The sequence below is a fragment of the Falco cherrug genome, chromosome 4 (assembly GCF_023634085.1).
Source record: "Falco cherrug isolate bFalChe1 chromosome 4, bFalChe1.pri, whole genome shotgun sequence".
Classification (NCBI taxonomy): Eukaryota; Metazoa; Chordata; class Aves; order Falconiformes; family Falconidae; genus Falco; species Falco cherrug.
The window spans coordinates 59,342,766-59,363,009 of NC_073700.1; the positions used below are offsets into that span (position 1 = coordinate 59,342,766).

At 42.0% G+C, this 20,244-nt stretch overlaps 1 protein-coding gene across 4 annotated transcripts in view; it reads left to right on the top strand.

Annotated features, from left to right (window-relative positions):
* The window catches only part of DPP6 (dipeptidyl peptidase like 6), a 572,381-nt gene that overhangs the window by 496,381 nt on the left and 55,756 nt on the right, over nucleotides 1–20,244 (top strand). For all 4 annotated transcript variants that reach the window (XM_055709074.1, XM_055709073.1, XM_055709075.1 and 1 more), the window contains exons 9-10: nucleotides 16,545–16,699; nucleotides 17,833–17,930. In XM_055709074.1, the coding sequence (XP_055565049.1) occupies nucleotides 16,545–16,699; nucleotides 17,833–17,930 (253 nt within the window). The remainder of the gene's footprint in view (nucleotides 1–16,544; nucleotides 16,700–17,832; nucleotides 17,931–20,244) is intronic.

Here is a 20,244-nt window from a genome sequence, read left to right on the forward strand (position 1 = left end):
TACACGTCTAATTATGACCTTCACTGAGGCAATTATTCTGTCTTGATCTTAATGCCTTTTGCAACCATCAATTAATAAAACTTCACATAATGTCCTGGTAGAACAGGAATTACTACCATCTTTTTAGAAACAGGCAAACTGAGGCATAATTGTTGACCTGTTTTTAGATGAGATGAGAGAAATGAGGACGCAAAATTTAGGTAAGACTCTCACCTTGGCCCCTAGACACCAAAATAAAATGCAGAGAATTACACAAAGACCCAGATCTGGCTGTTCTTAGCACGTTCCTGGGATCGCCTCCAGCACAGACCCCTGGCAGGTCCCCTTCAGGTGTGGTATCGGGGCATGAGGGATGCACAACTGGTGAGATGTGCCTGAGGGGGTCACTGTGCAGGAAGGCTGGGCTGGTCCCTCAACAGGAGCAGGAGCCTTTCCAACCCGTGGGGCACCCCACAAGCAGAAGGCAAAAGTCTGCTGTAAAAGCTGCCCCAGCTCTGCCAGGCTATTACTTCTCTTTTGTGTTGTGGAGGTGCTGATAGACTCTTACCTGACTTGCAAATCCCAGAAAATACAAGCAAATCACTTGAATCCTTCCCTTTTTTTACACATATGACTCACAAACATTTGCCTCCTACATTAGTGTTGCTTTTCCTCGAAGTTGAGTCATTGTCTTGTATTTGATTTAACAACAATAGCAAGGAAAAAACCACAGCATCAGTTGCTACTGTGTAAGACTAGATCAAAAGCAATTCTTTAAAGGAGGCTTTCCAGATAGCTAGATTAAAGATTTGAGAGAATGGTAAAAAATAGAACCGAAGAAAAACAGCTCCTAAAAGCAAAACATTACGTTTTCATGCTATTGTGCTTTTAAAATTGAAGGCAACAGTCTGAAAACAGACATCAAAATAAATCTGACTTGATGGGAATTATCTGGAGATCATTGTATTTATTGCATTTGTTTTGATTTTCCTGTCCCTGCCTCACACAGCAGGCATAGATATGACTTAAAAGATTCAATATCTCATTTCAAAAATTAAACTTCACTTGATTATCGAACTGACCCATACTAACCCAGAGAATGTTATGTATTATTCTGGAGTATCACCAGCAGGCTGGGAATCGTGAGAGTAGGACAGAAAGCAAAGTCTCTGTGTCCCCAGTATTTTAAGGGTTCCTGATAACTGATGCTGTGCTGCCCCTCGGAGGCACGGCACAGAGCTGCAGGAATGAGGAGGGAAAGGATTCATTCCGGTGCTTTAAAATTATCTTGGTTTTTTGCTCTCCCTCCTCTCCACCCTTCTCCCCCCCACACACACCCTGTGTGTTGCCCAAAGGTCTATACGTGTGGAGTCTCTTGATAAGGGTCTGAAAGCCCTATCATGTAGCATTTCTTGCCCAGATTGTATTACGTGCAATGATACCCTGGAGAAATATTTTTCCAGCCAAATGTGGGTATTTTAGGATCCTTTCCTACTTCTCAGCTCATTTCTCTAATATTTGGCATCTGGTACAACTGTGGAGCTCGTATCATCTATGGAGTATAAAAAAAAATATGATGAGTGGGTCAGGAGAAGGTTCAGGTAGTTGGTGCGGTTATTGTCGAGCATTATGGAGCAGGGAATAGATTTTGGAATTTCCCTGTGAATTTCCCCCATTTTAGCCAGGTCTCTCATTGAAGCTGCTGCTGTGGCTCCTGGGCACTGCTATCAGCACCAGACCCAGAGCAGCAGTGGGAGAAGTTGGCATTCTTCTGCTTGTACAGCTCCAGTGATAACATATTGAGATGAACAAGAAGTTCACTTCTGCCCACTCAGAAAATCAGGGTTCTTAAAAAAAAAAAATACTTCTTGGGAATGCTGAACTCAGTTAAAATCTTATGTTGTTTGAGTAAGAACACCACAAGGCTGCATATGAGGCATCTCCTGTTCAGGAGCCTATGAATTTTGGTCGTCTGATTATGACCTTGCTAATGAGAAGAATTTGACCTGGATGCTGACCTGGCAAATGGTGAACCAGGAAGGTGTGGCACGCATCAGAAATGTTCAAGTGCTTTGGTGAGATTTACAGTGATGCAAGACAGAATAACAGCCCCAGAAAGGAGAAACAATAACTTTAACAGGGTGGTTCTGGCTCTAGCAGCAGAGAGCATGTGGTGCCCGATGAGAGGTGGGAGTAGTAAGACAGAAACGCAGACATAACAACAATTTCCTTCTAGTTTGAGCTGCCATTCGGAAGTGTTGTAGTACATGATCTACTCATTACCAAGGCCCAAGATTATCTTCAACGAGCAGATCAAGCAGCACAGCAAACTGAACACAGCTGAATGGCACCTCAGCCTGAAGGGAAGTTGCAGGAAGAGTGGAGAAACCAAGAGGCGTGTTTTCCTCCATCCCGTGGGAGTCTTCAAAGTGGCAACTGCAGAATCCAGTCGTGGCACAGCTCCTTTCCCTGGGAGAGGAGGAAAGTGGCAGTACAATGGATGTAGTCATGTTGCTCAAAGCCCAAGCGCTGTCCCTGACTAAACGTATTAGGATTAAAACAGCCTTTCTGTTCCCCTCCCAGAACTGATATTCAGCTGCATGAATTATTGGCTTGGACTGTGTAGAAATTGCAAACGCAAGTCCATCAGGTGCTTGGTAGTAAACAGTGGATCACACTTTGCCTTTGAAAGCACAGCTAAGATATGGTTTAGAGGGGAAAGCAGCCCTTTGTCTTCCAAGCAGGAGCTAAAATGTGCCTGAAGGTCAAGAGTCACTTCTCCTGTCTGACTTTACTTGATTTTAAGCTGATAGTTTAGATTAGTGGAAACAGTGTGCACTTTGCAGCCCACTTCAAAAAGGAAAGAAAGCATAAAATAGTTGGTTGGCTGCATGGTTTTCCTGAGTAAATGTCTATTTTGGTTTTCAAGTGGAAAAAAGTTAATCGCATAGTACATTCACACTGTATGAAAGGAGTGGATTTGGCTCCTTTGAACACATAAGTACTTACTGGGCAAGCGTAACAGTTACATTTCTTTATATAACATTGAAAACCAAGAATTGGATCCTTAGTTGGTGTGTATCACTGGATACATTATTTATGCCAGTTATGGATTTGGACTTAAAACTGTACTAAACCAGCTCTCTGAGTACACAAGGCACAGAAAGATAATTTAGAGGCAATTAGTCAACGAGGTGGTTGTGCTCATAGCAGTATATCATGATCCTTTTTTCAGTTTGTGAATGTAGATCTGCAAAACAGAAACCAGACATCCTGGTAGCATTCCTTAAAGAAATGTTCTTCACTCTGAAAAATAATAGAAGTTGGTGTAATCATGATGTAACCATGCTTTGAGTATTTTCACATGCTGGTGGAATCCTGCTAAGCCTGATGAAGATGAAACCTCACACCTAATGTGCCAACAATGTAATCGGGATTTATAGCCGCAGACTGGAGCATGCAATCTCTGGGGGCTGGAGGGAGTGACAGAGAAATATCACTCTGAAGAAGCCAGAAGAGTAAATCACAACCTCCCTCTCTGATGGACGTTCCCACATGCAGGTCTCTGTCCCCGCAGGAGCAGGGCAGAGCACCCACCTCAGGGGCTGCTGCAGCCATGCATCGTCAGTGGGAAGGAATGTTCAGCCAGCCCAGAGCTGCTGTGTTTTCCAGGGGGAACGTTATCATGAGAAGATGAAAAGCATCCAAGGAAGCCTTAGAAAGAAAGAAAAATGCACAATGAAATTGGCATCCCTGGGTGTAACCCACATCCAGATACTCCAGGAATAACATGACTCAGAAAATGACTTTTTTTAGCAATAAAGAATAAAAGGCAAGGAGTACAACTCAGTGGTTCTGGTCCTGCTCACTGAGGATGATGGTATTTTCTTTGCAATTTGATAACGTTTGCCATCTGAACACCTTGAGGCATTTCAAAACATGCATTTCGTAGTCTGGTGGTGGGAAAATACTTGCCAGCTTGGTATGTCCTATGGCCTGGCTGTGCCTAGCACTAAGCAAACACCCCATGAAACCATCCAGCCCCTGCACTGCTGAAGGGGATGGTGAGACATCAGTCAGCCATGCTCTAATGTCGTGGGGGTCATGGTAAAAATACACCAGTGGAAAAAGAAGCTGCTATAATGAGTCTTTTTTTTTTATGTGGGAATTGTCCTCGATACTAAATAGGAAGTGTTTAAGGGTAGAGCAGGCTGTGAGGGGCCTGGAAATGAAGATTAGTCTATGTTAGATATAGTGAGCTATTAGGTAGATAAAAATGGAGCCATCTCCATCCTGCCAATAAATGCAACAGATAAAGAGGGGGAAAGGGGGAGGACATTTTTTTCCAAAGCCACCCTTAATCAGCAAAAAACAGCAGACAAAATTATCTTTGGTAGAAGGGGATTTGTGGGGTATGGGTTACATTTATTATCTGATAGGTTATAAGCTTGATTTTAATTTCCGGTATTTGCCTGCTACATCCTAAGGAACAATAGGAGCTGGATCTTGTGCGTGTCATTTATAACTGTGTGCATGTCATTTATATGGTAATGGGGGAGTTTCCCCTCATCCCCAGCGATTTCTGCAAAATTCTACATGCTGGTTCTCAGTATATTTAGCTTACTCCAGTGTAAATTAAAATGCACATTCATGATCTTTGAACAAAGCGGGCAAGGATAATTAGTAATTTGATGCCGTTCTGTACGATGCAATTCAAAGTAATACTTATAATTTGCAGTTAATTAATCAGGACTTTTCCCCTTAAAATTCTTAATTGCCTTTCTATGATGTTCATTTTTAATAAATTTTTTCCTACCGGTTTTACATCCAATTATGCAGACAATTTCTTTTTGCTGTTACTGCATGGTTGTATGTGTATGTGTTTATATGTACATTTCTATTCATTCTGGTGGGGGTTTTTTCAGAAATTTTTATGTGTTGGCTTATGGGTGGGGGTTTTGTCAGCTGAAATTAAAAAGTTGAAAACAATGGAGTCGGTGCACAAGTATGAGAAACAAGATACAACAGGGAATAGAAAACTCAAATCGACAACAAAATTAAAAAAAAAATCTAAATCTCTGGAATGCCATTGCCACTATGAATAGTTAACCTCATCTGGTATTTAATTCACTATCCAATTAAAACTCTCATTAGAAGACTCTAATTGTTGTAGCTTTGAAGTAAAACCAGCAGTCGTTAGAGACACAAACTTTGAACTCTCCAAGGAAATTAAAATGGTCATAAAGTCAAAAATAAAATTGTTAGCAAATGTAGACGTACGTGGGGGTGGTGCCTGTGGTGAGAAAGGTGTCACGGACCATCCCTTCCCCGCGCAAGGCGCTGAGTGCTCCGTGCCGGACAAAGCCCAGCAGCTCCCCTCTCGTGAGCAAGAGCTGGGTGACACCCCCTTGCTCCCCCTGCCAGTGTCACTTCCCTTTGTGAACAGAAACTTTCTTTCCAGCTCCTTCCACCTCTCTAGAAGAGGAAGTGTTTCCCTCATCTGTCCTTGCCTGGGTATGTGCTTATTGCCTTAATACAAAGGGCTTTTTAAGTGGTTGTTGCAGAAATGGCCTTCACTGCAAATTGACTTACATTTTGCCAACATTCCCCTACTGGGCACTCCACATATGCAAAATGTTGGGATTTATTTACTGTATCTCACTGACAGGAGTTGCTGGGCTGTAGGTGTTACACAGACTTGGTGCCCCAGCCCGAGGTGCAGGGTACCACACAGCTTTCCCTCTTGCGTAGTGCAGCTGGAGGCATCACCTGTATCCAAAGCATCTGTAACTGTCTTTTGGCCATTAGTGGGGTTTAACCTGAGGTCTGCAGCTCCCTGGAGAGATGTGGGGTAATTCTGAGTGGTCCTAGGAAGGTGACTATGCAAGCTTTTGCCAGCAGGTTTAGAATTGCTACGCAGTAGTCCACAGCTCAAAAATATTGGGGAAAAAAAAGTAGTTCCTGGTAATAGAGAGAAAAGAGATTTTGATGGGTGGACATTATCCTAAAGGTATGTTTGTCTTTTCTGTGTGCTTCTGCACATCCATAGTGGAGGTCCTTCAAGACTTGCACCTAGGAAAAACAGAATTTCTGTTTAACATGCAAGTGCTGCCACTCTGATAAACAGTTAAACCGCACTGATCCATCAGTGACATAACCTTATTATATGCCATTACTTTCATTAATAATAAACATTTATGTTATTTAATAAGAGTATTTTTTTCTGAAATATTGCTATAAGCTAATTTGAATTCTGTTTGTATCCTGCTCTCTTTTTTATTGTTCCTGTGTAACTCTATTGATCTCGGTAGTTCCTCTGATTATTCAGTACTGGAAAATCAGGTTCATCCTCTAACTCGTTATTGAACTGAATCTCTCCGTTAGCCAGATCCTGAATCACTGTTCAGGTTGAAACCTCTGGGAATATTGCTGTAGTAGGGCAATATAAACTCTGAGTGGGTTTTTAGTGGTGTTCAATGACTGTAGCAGTTTAAACTGGGTAAGAAATTTGGAGCTAAACTAAATTCTGTCAATGTGCTACACTTTCCATTTCATAAAGCAGGTCTGTATTTTGCTATATTAGCTGGTGTTTATTAGCACTCATGCTAGGTGACTAGCAGGTGCTGCTCAGGGTGAATAAATCATGCAAGTGATGCCGGTGAAAGACAGCTTGCAGAGGTCCATGGGGTTGAAGAATCAAGTTCTTTAATAGTGATGTCAGGCTGTTCAGTCTTCTTATCTCTCATATTTCTTTATGAAACACTAAAAGAGATTGCTTTTGGGCACTTGTGTTCTTGAACTATTGCAATCGTCTAATGAATTTTTGATAGGCGAATTCAGAGGGTTTTGTGATCACTAACTTTCTTGATACGTCTGTAGCTATTGAAACGGATCCCCTGTGTCAAGGTTGGCTGTCCATCTTCCTCCTATCATAAAACACATAGATTAGTTGGGAAGAACCTGTAACTTTAATTTAAAGGAAAGGTGAAGTGGAAGCTACTTGAGCAGGTTTGAATAGGGTAATATTCAGCATATAATGAAAGCCTCGATTTGTCTCACTGCATTGCACAGATAAGCAAATTGTATTTCCAGACGTGGCAACCTGTTAAGTGGCTGGGGGGGGGGGGGGGGGGGGGGGGGGCGGGGCAGGGAAAGAAAGAAAAATAAAAAGGATTTGACTATAAGGAGCCCTACTGCATCCAGTCAGTTGGGCAACATGAATTCTGTCTTGTCTAGGTCCTTAGCCATTGAAAAGGTACGGTATGACCTTGCAGTGAACATTTACCCGGAGCAATGAGCTGCAGTGCAAATTACTCAGAAGCCTTTTACCAGGAAAAGTTTCTACAGATTTAGTGCCTCTAGCTAACAGGCTTTCATGGAGAGCTGACAGCAGGCTGTGGTCTTATGTTTATGCCAGGTGATGGAAAAATACTTTCTTATTATGCATCAGTGTCATGCAGCAGTGTGCCACTGCAGACAGGTTTTCTAGGTGCATTTGGTCTTTGCAGTGAGTGCTAGAAACAGGAATATCTGATGATGCGATCTCCAAGTAATATTTCTACTTTTGTAATTCAGTCCTCATTTTCATTATTACATCTGGACATCCTGACAGATCACAGAATTGCCTGCGCTGATGAAATGTCTGCATGTCAGTCTAGCCAGGATGATCCAAGAGGTTTTTACCATGGCTGAGACTGACTTACCACACCAAAGGAGGAAACCTGCTAATTGCTAGGAGCTATTGCGAGCATTAATCATTAATGCTTTTGAAAGCAAACAACTCTAGGGTTACTAAGGATGGTGCGCAGGGGAGAAAAAGCCAGAAGCACAGAGAAGGAAACTTCTGAGAAGAGCAGAAGGAGGATGTGGAGGCAACTCAGCGTTGTTCTGCTGTGTTTGTCCAAAGAGGACAGCATTTCTTGCAAAACAGGCCCCGAAATACTGATGTGCCCTCAGGATAGTATGGCACTGTGTATGACACAAGGTCACCCTGCCTGCCATGGCTGCCTGCCTGCCCAGGTTGCTTCGGAGGGGGTGCCAGACCTCCTGGGGAGCTGCTTGTTGCTCCTGGTGGAGGCACAGGGTCCACATGAGGTACGGCTCCTCACCAGGGCTCTTTGCACCTCAAGTAGGAGTTGTACAGCTGAGTGTGCTCAGTGCGTGTGGATGTAAAGATGGCCTGGAGGAGCCCCCATACCCTCTGGATATTTTCAAATAGCTGAATTCTTCTCTTATTTGTGAGAATGCATCTGTACGTCTCAGGTGACATCACACACTTGTGTGCATCTGTGCTGTTGGGTTGGTTTTCTTTCCACAAATCTGTTTGTATGAATGAGGGAGATTTTAAACATTCATGCTTTCTGTTATTACAGCCTGAGCCTTGCCTCCTGCATTTGTTCTGTTAGGAGCTGCAGAGATGTACCTGAGGACAGGATCAGGACAGTGGTCAATGCCACCAGCGTTTTGAAGCCCCCCTAGACACTTAGACAGCCAAGAAGGTCTGGCAGCTACTTGTCAATAACCTTATGAACAGCACCCCAGTGCCCTGGCTCATATAACATCTACAGGATCCTTTAGTGTTGGAAACACAACAAATTAGAAGAATCAATGGACAGGGGAAAAAAAGAAAAAAACAGGATCATTAAACTAGCAGTTTTGATGTGAGTGAGATGAGTAGCCTCAGAAAGTCTCTTCTGTCAGCAGCTTGATGTCATCCTAACATGATTTCAGTACTGCTCTTTGGAGAAAGGCATCCTAAAGACTGTCCTCAGAGAAACACCGGTCGGTATTGCTGGTAGTTGGGGCTATGGATAAGAAGCCCAGGTTGGAGCGGTCAGGATTTAGCCAGGGTGGCTGGCAGAGGTGCCTCTGATGTGCACACTGTGGCTCTGCTAGACGCTGGTTACTCTTCATCCCTGTGTCGTTCCCTCAGAGGTCCTTTCCAGGTATCAGAGAGCATCTAATAGTGACACATCTGCTGGAACACAGCAGCCTGTGGTGTTGTTACACTGATCCACCTTCATCTTGCAGAAGCAAAGGTGGACCAAGGCCCATTCACCTTCAGAATTCGTGGAGTTTGCCTGTTTGCTGAGCTTGGGCTTGGCTCAGGCCATGCAGCAGCTCTGGGGCCCCCGTAAGAGATGTGCAGGTAAGATGTGACCTTGTTGACCATGCAGAACACATGAAGAGTCCCATGAGGTTGTCCTCAGCACTCAGCATGAGCCACCCCAGCTGAAACGAGGTTCTTTCCAGGTCCTCAGCATCTGGGCACAGGGAGGCAGAAAGCGCTCACCAAACCCTCGCATGCTGCCTCGACACAGTGCTCTGCAGGAGCAAGGGGCTGCAAAGCTGTGTAACCAGAAAACATGTGTTTCAAGCAATTAAACCACATGACTAAGTGGAAATTAATGACACCTGCAGCCCACACCTTCCCTGGGCTTGCAGAGATGCAAATCTCATGGCTGGGCTCCTTTCCCTGAGATGAGGGGCTGCCACCTTCTTGCAGCTCCTTGCTGCCGTCATAACGCTGCTGCCATCAGGCGGTGAGCTTTTTGGAGCAGGATTTGATGTTTAGAACATGCTCTCTAAAGCATGTCCTCCAAAATGCCATGAAAGCAAGTGATGTTTTGTTCTTCATAAGCTTGTTGCCTGTCAGTGGCAGCGGAGGCTGTGTGCTTTGAGTATATATTGTATATGTCGAGAATAAAGGGTCACTGGCGTGAGCGTGGCAAATCAGGCTTTCTTAAGGACCTCTTGGATGATGACACAAACACCTTGAGAGCAGTTGTTTGCATACAGGGATTGTGGGATTGGGCTGAGCCTGGAGCTTGGGCTAGGTTAAAAAATAGTTTAGTTTTTTTTTTTCTACAAGAGGTTGTTGAATTGTTTAGTAGCCCTGTAAAATTACTTTGTTTCCACCTGGCTCAACTAGACAAGTGGGAAAGAGGATTAATTTCATTGAAATCAATAGTGCTGCAGGGTTATTGCTGACATCAGCACAAAATAATGTCAACCCAGGAAAATGTAGATTGGATATAGTAATATAAACCAATTTTACACCATTTGCACACACATAACTACTTTTACACCCATTTTATACCTATAACGATCACTTAATGGAAGTTGGTGTAGAACTGCGCTGGAGCAACTGAGAGAAAACCTTGTACGTGTATGAAGATGGCTCGGTGGTCTTCTAAAGCCATCCCTGAAACACGTCAGTGATGGCCAATACAAACAACTAGTTTTCCCTGACTGAGTAAAACTACTCGTTTTCAAACTATGCAGTAGCAATTGATTTGGATGTGTGGTTGGTGCTTTGAGATGATCTAGTAATTGATTTTAAAACAGATGGCAGCTGTCAAATAAGCATTTGTATTTGATGTTTCTGTAAGAACCCTTGGGGGTTTGCTACCTCAGAAGTCTTTGTTTTCGCCTTTCCTAGACCCCCTTTCTGTTTGATCTCTCATCCTCTTAAGTTCTTCTGACATGTCCTACTGACAAATTCTTTTGAGCTTTCTTTCCTAATGTACCCCATGGCCTTTATGTTAGGCTTTCATTTCATTTTGTTTAAAATTCCTTTTTATTAACAGTTTTAATAGAACAGCAAAATGTCTTCAGCACACCAAATACTGATCTGAGCATCAGCTACAATACGTTGCACTAACAAAACCATTGGTTACACTTCCTGGAATTGCTGCACTTCACCACATCAACAATAAATAACATAGAAAGGGAAGTTCCTTCTGTCAGACAAAATCTTGCTTTACTTTCTGTAAAAATTAAAATATTCTGAAATTAATGGGCCTACTGGCAGAAAACTAGATATGTTTGCACGTGTGTATGTGAATGTATCTATATCTACTTAGAGGAGAATTAAACTGTTCAGTACATGTCTTTTTCTTCTGTGGGCTGACTAATGATATTGTTTTGATTTCCTACTGAAGAAGAAAATACAAGGTCTGGAATGAGAAGAGAATTTTACTTGTATAAAAGAAATTGGTTTATTTAATAGGCAAAACCTCCTAAGTGCCTCTACCCATTACACCCTTATTTTGACCTCCTGGCATGCAGAAAGCCTCTACTTTTCTAGATGCAGTTAAAAACCTCTTTCTGCTCAGTTTCCAAGATCACCTCCTCAGTTGTTACAAATGGAAGTTACTTTCTTGAAGTTAGTGACTCTGCAGTTGTTATCTGCAGCACATCTGTATAACACGAGGGGCTTCACCAAGGGTGCACACACCATTCGGATCTCCAGAAGATCTCCTGTTTAACTGCAGTACAGATCTATGAGTCATTTTTTCTTGGAAGAGAAAAGGTTGGTTTCTTGGCATTAATTGTAATATTTTTCCTGGGCCACCTTATTCGAAGACATTAGCAGTTAAAGATTGAAAAGCTCTTAGACAGGTCTTTCACCAACTTACTCATTCCTTTAGAAGGGCCTTATGTGCCACTGCTTGGGAGGCTGTGCTGGCATCATCACCACTGCCGTCCCAACGAGGGGTGGCCTCTTGGCCACATGGGCATGGGCACATCTGGAGGATGGCTGTGGAGTGACAGGATCCTGCCTTGCACAGAGCAGAAGCATGTGGGTGGTCAAAAGAAAGTGGCTTATCAGTGTGGTGTCTCCAGCTGCTTTCATTGTACATGGGAAGTGGGGTATTGATGCTTGTAATATGTATAACGTCAGTATATAGAGCATGCAGCTAATACAGCTATGTGCCCCTGTTGATTGTGATGACAGAAAAACATATTTTTTCACTTGAAAATGATTTTTTTATTCCTTTTTCTCAGTTTTTCCTCCTGACATCATTTTTTTTCTTTTTCTGGAAGAGATAGAAAGGGGTTGCTGTGGTACCTGTCAGAGGACGGCTGTGTCCAAACATCCTTGTGCAAGCCTCTGTTTCTGTTCACTCACACTGGAAAATTACAAGTTATTTGTGACAACTGCAAAAATTGGAAGAAACCTCTAAGCTACCAGTGGATTTCCCAGCCAGTCATTGCTAAAGGCTTCATCCTTTCCCTAACAGCAAGCCAGAGCTTTGTCACCTTCAGCAGAAAGGCATAATTCCCAAATGTGACTCAGGATGGACAAAGGCTGCAGAACTAGTTAGATTTTTAGAAATGCATGAAGAAACCCCCATGGCCATGACATTGACATGTACTTATTAACAAAAAGGAGCTCTGCCAGTCTAGGACTCTGTGCAAGCCTGGGAAGTGGATTTGTCATGGAAATGTATGTAGAAATACTACAATGGCAGATTACGGTTCACAACATTAAAACCATCTGTGTGGATTTCCAAATGTGGTCTATATGACAGGTTTTATCCAGAATCTGCTGGTTGCCGCTGAAGTTGCAGAAGATAAAGCCCTGATGTTTTTCCCTGCATTGACTCTACAAGGCAAGGCAGCGGTCTGGATGCACTTCAGTGGGACTGTTCAGTGCTCAGACAGAGATGGGCATGAAAAATGAAGTGTTTGATTTCTATGGCCAAACCTCTGCTAAAGGTGCTATACAAGTGTCAGAAGGGATAGCAAAATTCAATTGTGAAGATTCTCACAGGGTTGGGGTAGATATTGTCCATGGAGGAAGGAGCCAGATAATTTTTTTAAGTCCCTTCCAGCCCTGTTTCCTATGATTCCTTGAGGAGTTTGCTACCTAAAGTAAGATACAAGTCTCGCATTTCATTGCTCCTGCAAGTACTGCTGGCTTTAACTCAGTTTGAAACAAGCAGGTGCTTCCTTTCCTTTTACACATGTGCTGGGCTAGTTTTGGATAACACACCTCGCAGACATGTCTATCCAATCTCTGATCAACAGTGCAGTCCATCCAGGAATTGCCTGTATGGTATCACAGCCAAATGCTACATCCAAATCCAGATACATCACACCTCGTTCCTTGGCAGCCAAGAACCTCAGCACAGGACTTCTTTCTGCATCCTGACAGTAAGCCAGAAAGCATCTGTCAGGAAACATGTTCTTCTGAATAGATGGCATTCCTGCTGGGCACAGCCTGACTAACTCTGGATGCTGTTCAGGTCTTGATACCAAAGATGACCATCTACATAATGCACTGAATGCAGCACCCTTTAATTCAGCTCGGGTAAGATTCCTCTCACCACACCTCTGTTACCATCTTCAGGTTTATTTTCTCATCAAGTGATAGTAAAGTCTCTGAAATGGATATATACCCAGCTCTCACTGAATACGCTCCAACCTAGGACTTCAAATGCTCCTCCTGAGCATGAACTTAGAAGACTCTTTGTTTCACACCACTTTGAAGTGGTCATTTGTAGAGGATTTACAGAGGAATGAAGGCAGGTTAATTAACATTGATAATATACAGCTGTGGGCTGTCTTCAGGGGCGGTGGGTTGGCTGATGTGGACAATGTGCAGCTGTGGCTGGTTCCTGCTGAGTAGTTAAATAGCTCTAAGGGGGAAGGAAGAGAAGCCCTGGAGGAAGAGAGACCTGGAAGAAGCAGAGGGAGGAGAGGGAGTGCCCTGGATGTAGGAGAGACAAGGAGAAGAATGCAGCAGAGGCAAGAAGCAGGGTGGACTGGCCTGAAGAGGATGAAGAAACAGCACAAACAGTAGATGAACTTTTGAAACCTTGTGGGGCATTGGTGGCTGTGCTGGGGCAAGGTGGGGGAACCACTTATTGAAGTTAACCTGGTATGGGATGGTGAAAGCCTTGCAGCAGCCGGCTAGTTTGCTCATGCTGCGACAGTTGTTCAATTGAATCTTACTCAGCTGGAATAGAGATTGAAATGTGCACAATGTGACACTCCTTGAGCATAAACATGTCACTAGGTTACCAGTTAGCTCCTATGTGTCCCAGCCAAAGAGTCACTGCTTGTGAGCAAGGTCATCCAGCTGTTTCAGAGTGGTTCAATTTTGAATGTGATAATGTGGAATAAGCACTGACTTGCCTCAGACACTGGGCTTGAACCCAGCCATCAAGTCTGAACAGTCCTTGTTCAGTGAAGGTGACTGCACACTTCATTCTCACTATTTTTAAGGTTTGCGTGCCCTGGTGTGATGGTTGGCGAGCAGAGCTGTGGTGAAAGGAAAAAGCACAGAGCCACCAGCAACTGACTGTGAGGAACCTCTGCAGCTCACTCGCAGCATCCCTACATCATCACGTAGCACCCAGCAGGTGCAAGCTTTGAGGAAAAGAGCAAAAGTTTTGATCAATTATCGCTTTATAGTCGAAGAGGTCATGAGGTATATGTGGAGAAGGGGTTTGGTTTTAAGGAGAAAGTGGTTTCTTATATATGTGAGACAGGATCTGAGCTAACTTTAGAAAGACCCAGGAGTATTGAATGCAGCTGGTTTTCTGAGCATGTAGCAAATGCAAGCACAAGGAATAAAGCGTTCCCAAGAACAAATTGTCTGCAAATCATGTTTTACTTTCAGCTGAAACTTCTGGTACTAATGTATTTTATATTTCATAAGAATGTTCTCTGGTTTGCTAAAACTAACTGATCTCTAATAATCTGATGTCTCCAATAATGGCAAGGTCCTGGCTTTGTTTCAAGACAAAGGTTCACACAATTAAATCTGATTAACAGAGGACCACAAAACCTGCACTAAAACCTTTCTTGGCATGTGACCTTCAGCAGGACTGCTTCATTAAGTCTGAGATCCTGGAGAAAATGTTTGCTGAATAACATAATTCTTAATTAATGTTAAAATGTCAAGGACTCATCTGCCAGCCATTCTTACTCCTTTTCCTTTATGCTCTTAATTATCTCTTTAATGAGCAACCAATATAAAAGTCAAAAGCAGCATCTTTTAAATGTACACACAACAGGTGGGACAGCGCAGCAAAGTAAATTTGCCAGATGTGCTTTCCCACGTAGTATTTGGAACTTCCTAGACATCTTTTCAAAGCCTCACTTACATGTTGCCATTAAGTATTGACTAATGAACTTGTTATTTGTAGAAAACACAACTACTGAGGATGATTTTTCTCTTGCATCCTTTCTAAGGTTACCTTGAGTTTTACCTCAAGCTGTATGCAAGCCCAGATTAATAAAGGTGTTCACTTGCTCTGTGGTGAATATAATTGCCTGTCTGTTCTCCAAGGGTCACTCATCCAAGATTTTTTTAAAGGAAATTAAAAAGTCTTTGGTGAGTTTCTACTCTTCACACCAGAGGGGCATCTCTGTTGAATTGAGGGGTCCTCATAGTGTGGTTGTACAAACATGGTGGGTCTGAACCCTGAAAATCCTCATTCATTTTTCCAGTGACCAGCGATAGCAGCAGATGTTGGAGCTGCTTGGACTTGTGTAGCAGGACTTCGTGGTGAAGGCTTGGAAACACTCTGCAGCCTCTTTAATTCTTATTCTCACATTAAAGTAATGAGACCTGTCTTCCTGCCCATCAATCTGTACAGCATATGCAAGCCCTTCTGCTATGGTTTAAATAGGAATAACTCGTATGATATTAAGCCTCTTAATGAAAATGGATTACATTATTGCCTTTTGCAAAATGGGAGGTTTAAAAAGCCAGGTTAGTGTCTTCCAAATGTCAGTAACTGGAGACACTTTGGACAAAGAGTGAATTTTATAGCTTTTCTGGATATCTATGAGCTGAAGTCATCTTTGCAATAAAGGATATTAAATGATAAGAAAAAGCATTAGAAATTAGAAGTTCTTTAAATTTGTGTTTAACGAGAATTAGGTTCTGCCAGTCTTGTTTTCTCCTTACAGACTGGAACTCTGATGTTCGTACTGCATCTTTCTGAGTACCTTTTCAATAGCAAATACATTATTCAAATCATCAAAAAATCTGTAAGCCCAAAACTCAGCGGTAACAAGGATCAGTCTCTAACCCTGACTACTTATGGAAAATTGCTTTGCAAAAGTGATTTTAAAAATTAAATAGGGATAAAACTCAAGGTGGTGTCCAAGTCACATTCTCTAAGCCTGGTATCTTGTAGTGTTTCAAAGTTCCAGCATTGCATAGATTATAGAAAATTGCTGGTTTTGTTTATTCCCAACTGGCAACAGAGCTCAGGAAGACTTAAATTGTAGCGGAGGCACTTGTGTCCAAGTATAAATGATGTTTGCATCCATTGATATGTGTCTAATATGGCTTTGTGAAGCCACATTTTTTTATGGAGAAGCACTAAACCTCAGTCATTACAGTTCCCCATTAGCCCCAGGGGACCCTCGGATACGTTGCCATCCTATTCCTACCAGGTAGGAACCCAGTGTACATATATATGTTCACATATCCATGTACAGGACACACAGTAGGAGTAGCAGTGCCTTTTGTGCTGTCATGAATATGTGTACTAATATGAATAATATGATGTTTCTTGAGCAAGATAATTATACTTAATAACCTATATATTCAGAGTAATTGTTATCAATTGTGTTCATTTGTGTATACAGCATAATTTAATGAGTGTTTTTAATTGATATTCCTGTGGCATTCTCCCTGTGCTGTGATTAGACTGGAATTTTCGTATCTATACTGTTTCATTTATTGCTAACTATAATTTACCCCTAATAGACTTTTTTTCTGTTCTTGCTTTTTTTTTTTTTTTTTTAATAATTAGAGGAGATCTTGAAGACTCATATTGCTCATTGGTGGTCTCCTGATGGTACCAGGTTAGCATATGCAACAATTAATGCCTCCAGAGTCCCAACCATGGAGATCCCGGTATACACTGGCAGCCTTTACCCAACCGTGAAAACATATCATTATCCAAAGGTAAGGGAAAATAAAACAAACAGTCCTGTTGTTCTATAATTTTTTTTTCCCAGTAGGCTCAGGCAGGAGACTGTATAATACTGCACATTCATAGGCAATGAAAATAAACAGATCTAAGGGAAGATCAGCTGTTCCCCAGTGAACATGGTCCTCATTACTCTTCAGTTGTATTTGTAAAATTTCAGTTTCCTGATTCCGGTATTAGTCATTCTAAATATAATGAAAACAAAATTTAAAAATTCGTCCTCTGTACACACACAAAGGCAATTGTGCTTCCACGCTAGAATGGAATTGTTGATGCCTGAGAGTTTGGAAGCCAACTTTTCTACAATAATACATTTTATTTTATAATTAAGGGAAATGCAGTATCTGGGCTTCCTTAGATTACCCAGGATGGCCTGATGTCAGAGGAGATAGCCTGGGCTTGGAGACACGTTGTGCCTGAGCATTACAAAGAACACAATGAAGACAGAAAAGGCTCTAAAAGCCCATCTCTCCTTGACTGTGGAGACCTGTACAGCAGCCTTGCAGTGGGTACACAGCACCGGCAGAGCTCTCTGCCAGTATTGATACACTGCTGCTGTTATTGCTGTAATTTTCTGCTATAAAACAGTACAGGAGTGTACTGTGCTGCAGTCATTTCTTCTGGGTGTCTTGCTTTATGCGCTGATTACCTAAGCCCTCACATGTTGGTCCAAATTGAACCATAATTTAACAGGAGAGGTATCCACATACATGCAGGTTTTGTGGAAAGTAACAGTGATTCAGCAGGGGATGCCCTTTCCTACAATACAAAATGAACCCGTATTTCACTCTATCGACCATCATCCTGTTAGACAACCTTTTATCAAAAGATACATAAAATAGCAATATTTCTAGTCACCGTGAAAAGTGGCATTTTTTACCAAGGCTAGAGGTCTCCTAAGTAAAATTAACCCTTGGTTGTGATCACCAACCTTTCCACACCTCTGTGCCACATCACTACGGTTGCAGTTTCCCTGGGAATGACCACAGCAGTCCAGTCCACAACCCCATACAATGGGAATGCATTTTGTAATTCATGGGGATATAATAAATCAAAACCATTGAGTGTTGTATAAGGTATGATAATTTATTCTTATTTTAAAATCCAGGCTGGAATGGAAAATCCAACTATTTCTTTGCATGTGATTGGTCTGAATGGACCTACCCATGACCTGGAGATGACTCCCCCAGATGATCAGAGAATGAGGTAGGTGCTTTCTCACCCTGGGATGCTGGACCCAAATTCTTTTGGGGTTTGAAATCAGGCTCACTCTGAGTTTTTTCAAGATCATTTTACAGTATCTTTCTTTGCCACTATTAAAGAGTTCCATTTTGTGTAAATCTGCTTGAAATTTTTCAAATTATTTTTCTTCTTCCTTGTATTTTGTAGACCATTATTCATTTTTTACTTGAAATTGCTGTGACACAGACTGACTTCAGAGTAGGGCTATTTTTGGAGAACTTGGCAAAATGTCCCCATATCTGTAAGAACACGTTCATTTCACATGTAATCACTGTGGAAGGGATCTTGTCTGCAGCCTGTATGAAAGACTGTGAAGCAGGAACAGGGCAGCCCTATAGCACAGCAACCACGAGCTCACTGCTTTGTGACATAAACCAGTGAAACCAGGCAGACATTCTGCAAATACATTGCCCAATCTTCCTTAAAAATAAAAAGGAAAACTCTTTGTTGCTTTTAGGGCAAGTGTATTTTAGAAGTTGGCCTGCAATTCAGCCAACTACTTAGACACTCATTTCTAATTAAGTAAGCACTTAAGTCTGCGTGCAGCAAAGTTTAAAAGTTTGGCTTGGACTTCAGCATGTGGTACATAAGCTGGAGCTGCATTTATGTTTATGTTGTGTGTGTTTATGTTACATGGTGTATCATGTTTATGTTTACATTGAGCTAACTTTCCCTTGTTCAGCAGAGAAGCAGCTTTAGGGAATGCATGGCACTCCTCCCAGCAGAGCTCATGGATTAGAACCCAAATCCAAATTTCAGTAGCTTGAAGTAGCTTTATGCAGGGCAAGAGAAACCAGACTCTGCTTCTACGTCTAAAGTACCCGTAGCGACCCTGCCAAATGTCATGCAAGGTTATCGTTCCCAGCGCATCGCTTGTTCGTGTAGGAGCGTCCAGCCAACATACGTACTCACCTGTTTTTATCGATTGCTAAATGAGATTGCTGGATCTGTAATTCCAGTGCCAATAAAGACAGAGATACAGCACAGAGCTGATGAAACAGGACAGCTTGGAGGGCAGGGGAGGGTGCAGGGGTGATCTTTATTATGCAGGATAAATATATAAGGCTGGTGGATAAGCTGTGTAGTCATCTGGTGAGTGGGTACTAAACCAGTAGGATCATTTATGGTGGGAGCTGCCTTTCTTTGCTAGAAAAGGTAGTGTCAGCCTCACAACATGTTTTCACTGAGTAACTCTAAAATACTCCAAATCTATTTATGCAACAAAAAATGTATATGACCTGTGACCAATTCAAATGGGCATTAATGCACTGGCCTTTCAAAAATACAACTTCAGGTCTGTATAGAGCAGGCAGCAATTCAGGATTGCAGCATCCCCATTGCAGTATCCCAAGCACAGTATCAGAACTGCAGCTCCTGGACAATATAATTTTTCTATTGCTAGCATACTCTGTAAACAGCAAGACTCAGAAATATTTTAATTATAGTAATAACTTCAGACTGCAGGATCTAAGTGTTGTTAATAAATTTGTTCTATATGGTTATGGGTGGCTGCAATTTATTTGGTTGCAATCAATATTTTAAAATGATGCAAAATATATCATAATTAATTACTCTCTGTATATTTCATCAAAACCGTGGCAATTGCCATCCCTAGGGCATGATATAAGTAGTGCTGCTAGAGCAATAGGGGTGCATTTTCATTATGCATCTGTTTTCTGAAATGAGAGGATTAGTGTGATAACAATTCATTAAAATAGGCAAGAGGGATGTACCGTACAGTTAGTTACAGAAGGGAGTTTCAAAGAAGCAGGGGAAGCTGGTGATAAGGATCTTCAAGCAGAGCGGTCCTATCTGAAGCATTTCAGTGTGCTCAATCTGTTCATGCAGATGATATATGGACACAGTGGTGCTTCTCGGTGTTCCTTTTATCAGAGCAAAGTGGTTTAGTACAATTAATAAAGCTGAGAATAAAGTGCAGATATACCAGGGTCTTTTTTCTTTCAGAATTAAAGGAAGTCAGAAATTTTCCACACAATTGGGGTATTTTTCAGTTAAAAACAAAACAAGAAAGAAAAAAAGCAAAGCTGATGATGGGAAAACATATTTTGGGGGAAAAGGTACAGTTGTGATAATTCTTCCTTTTTAAATTTTTTTTTTTATTCCAGCATTTTTGCCAAACTTTCTCCAATGCCACGCTTTTCTGGAGGAAAAAAAGGGATGGGAAGGGGTAGAAATTGCAGGGGGAAAAAGAAGTATTATAACATTTAATGCCTGACAGGCGTTTTTTATTTTGTTGAAAACCATTGGACCCCAAGAA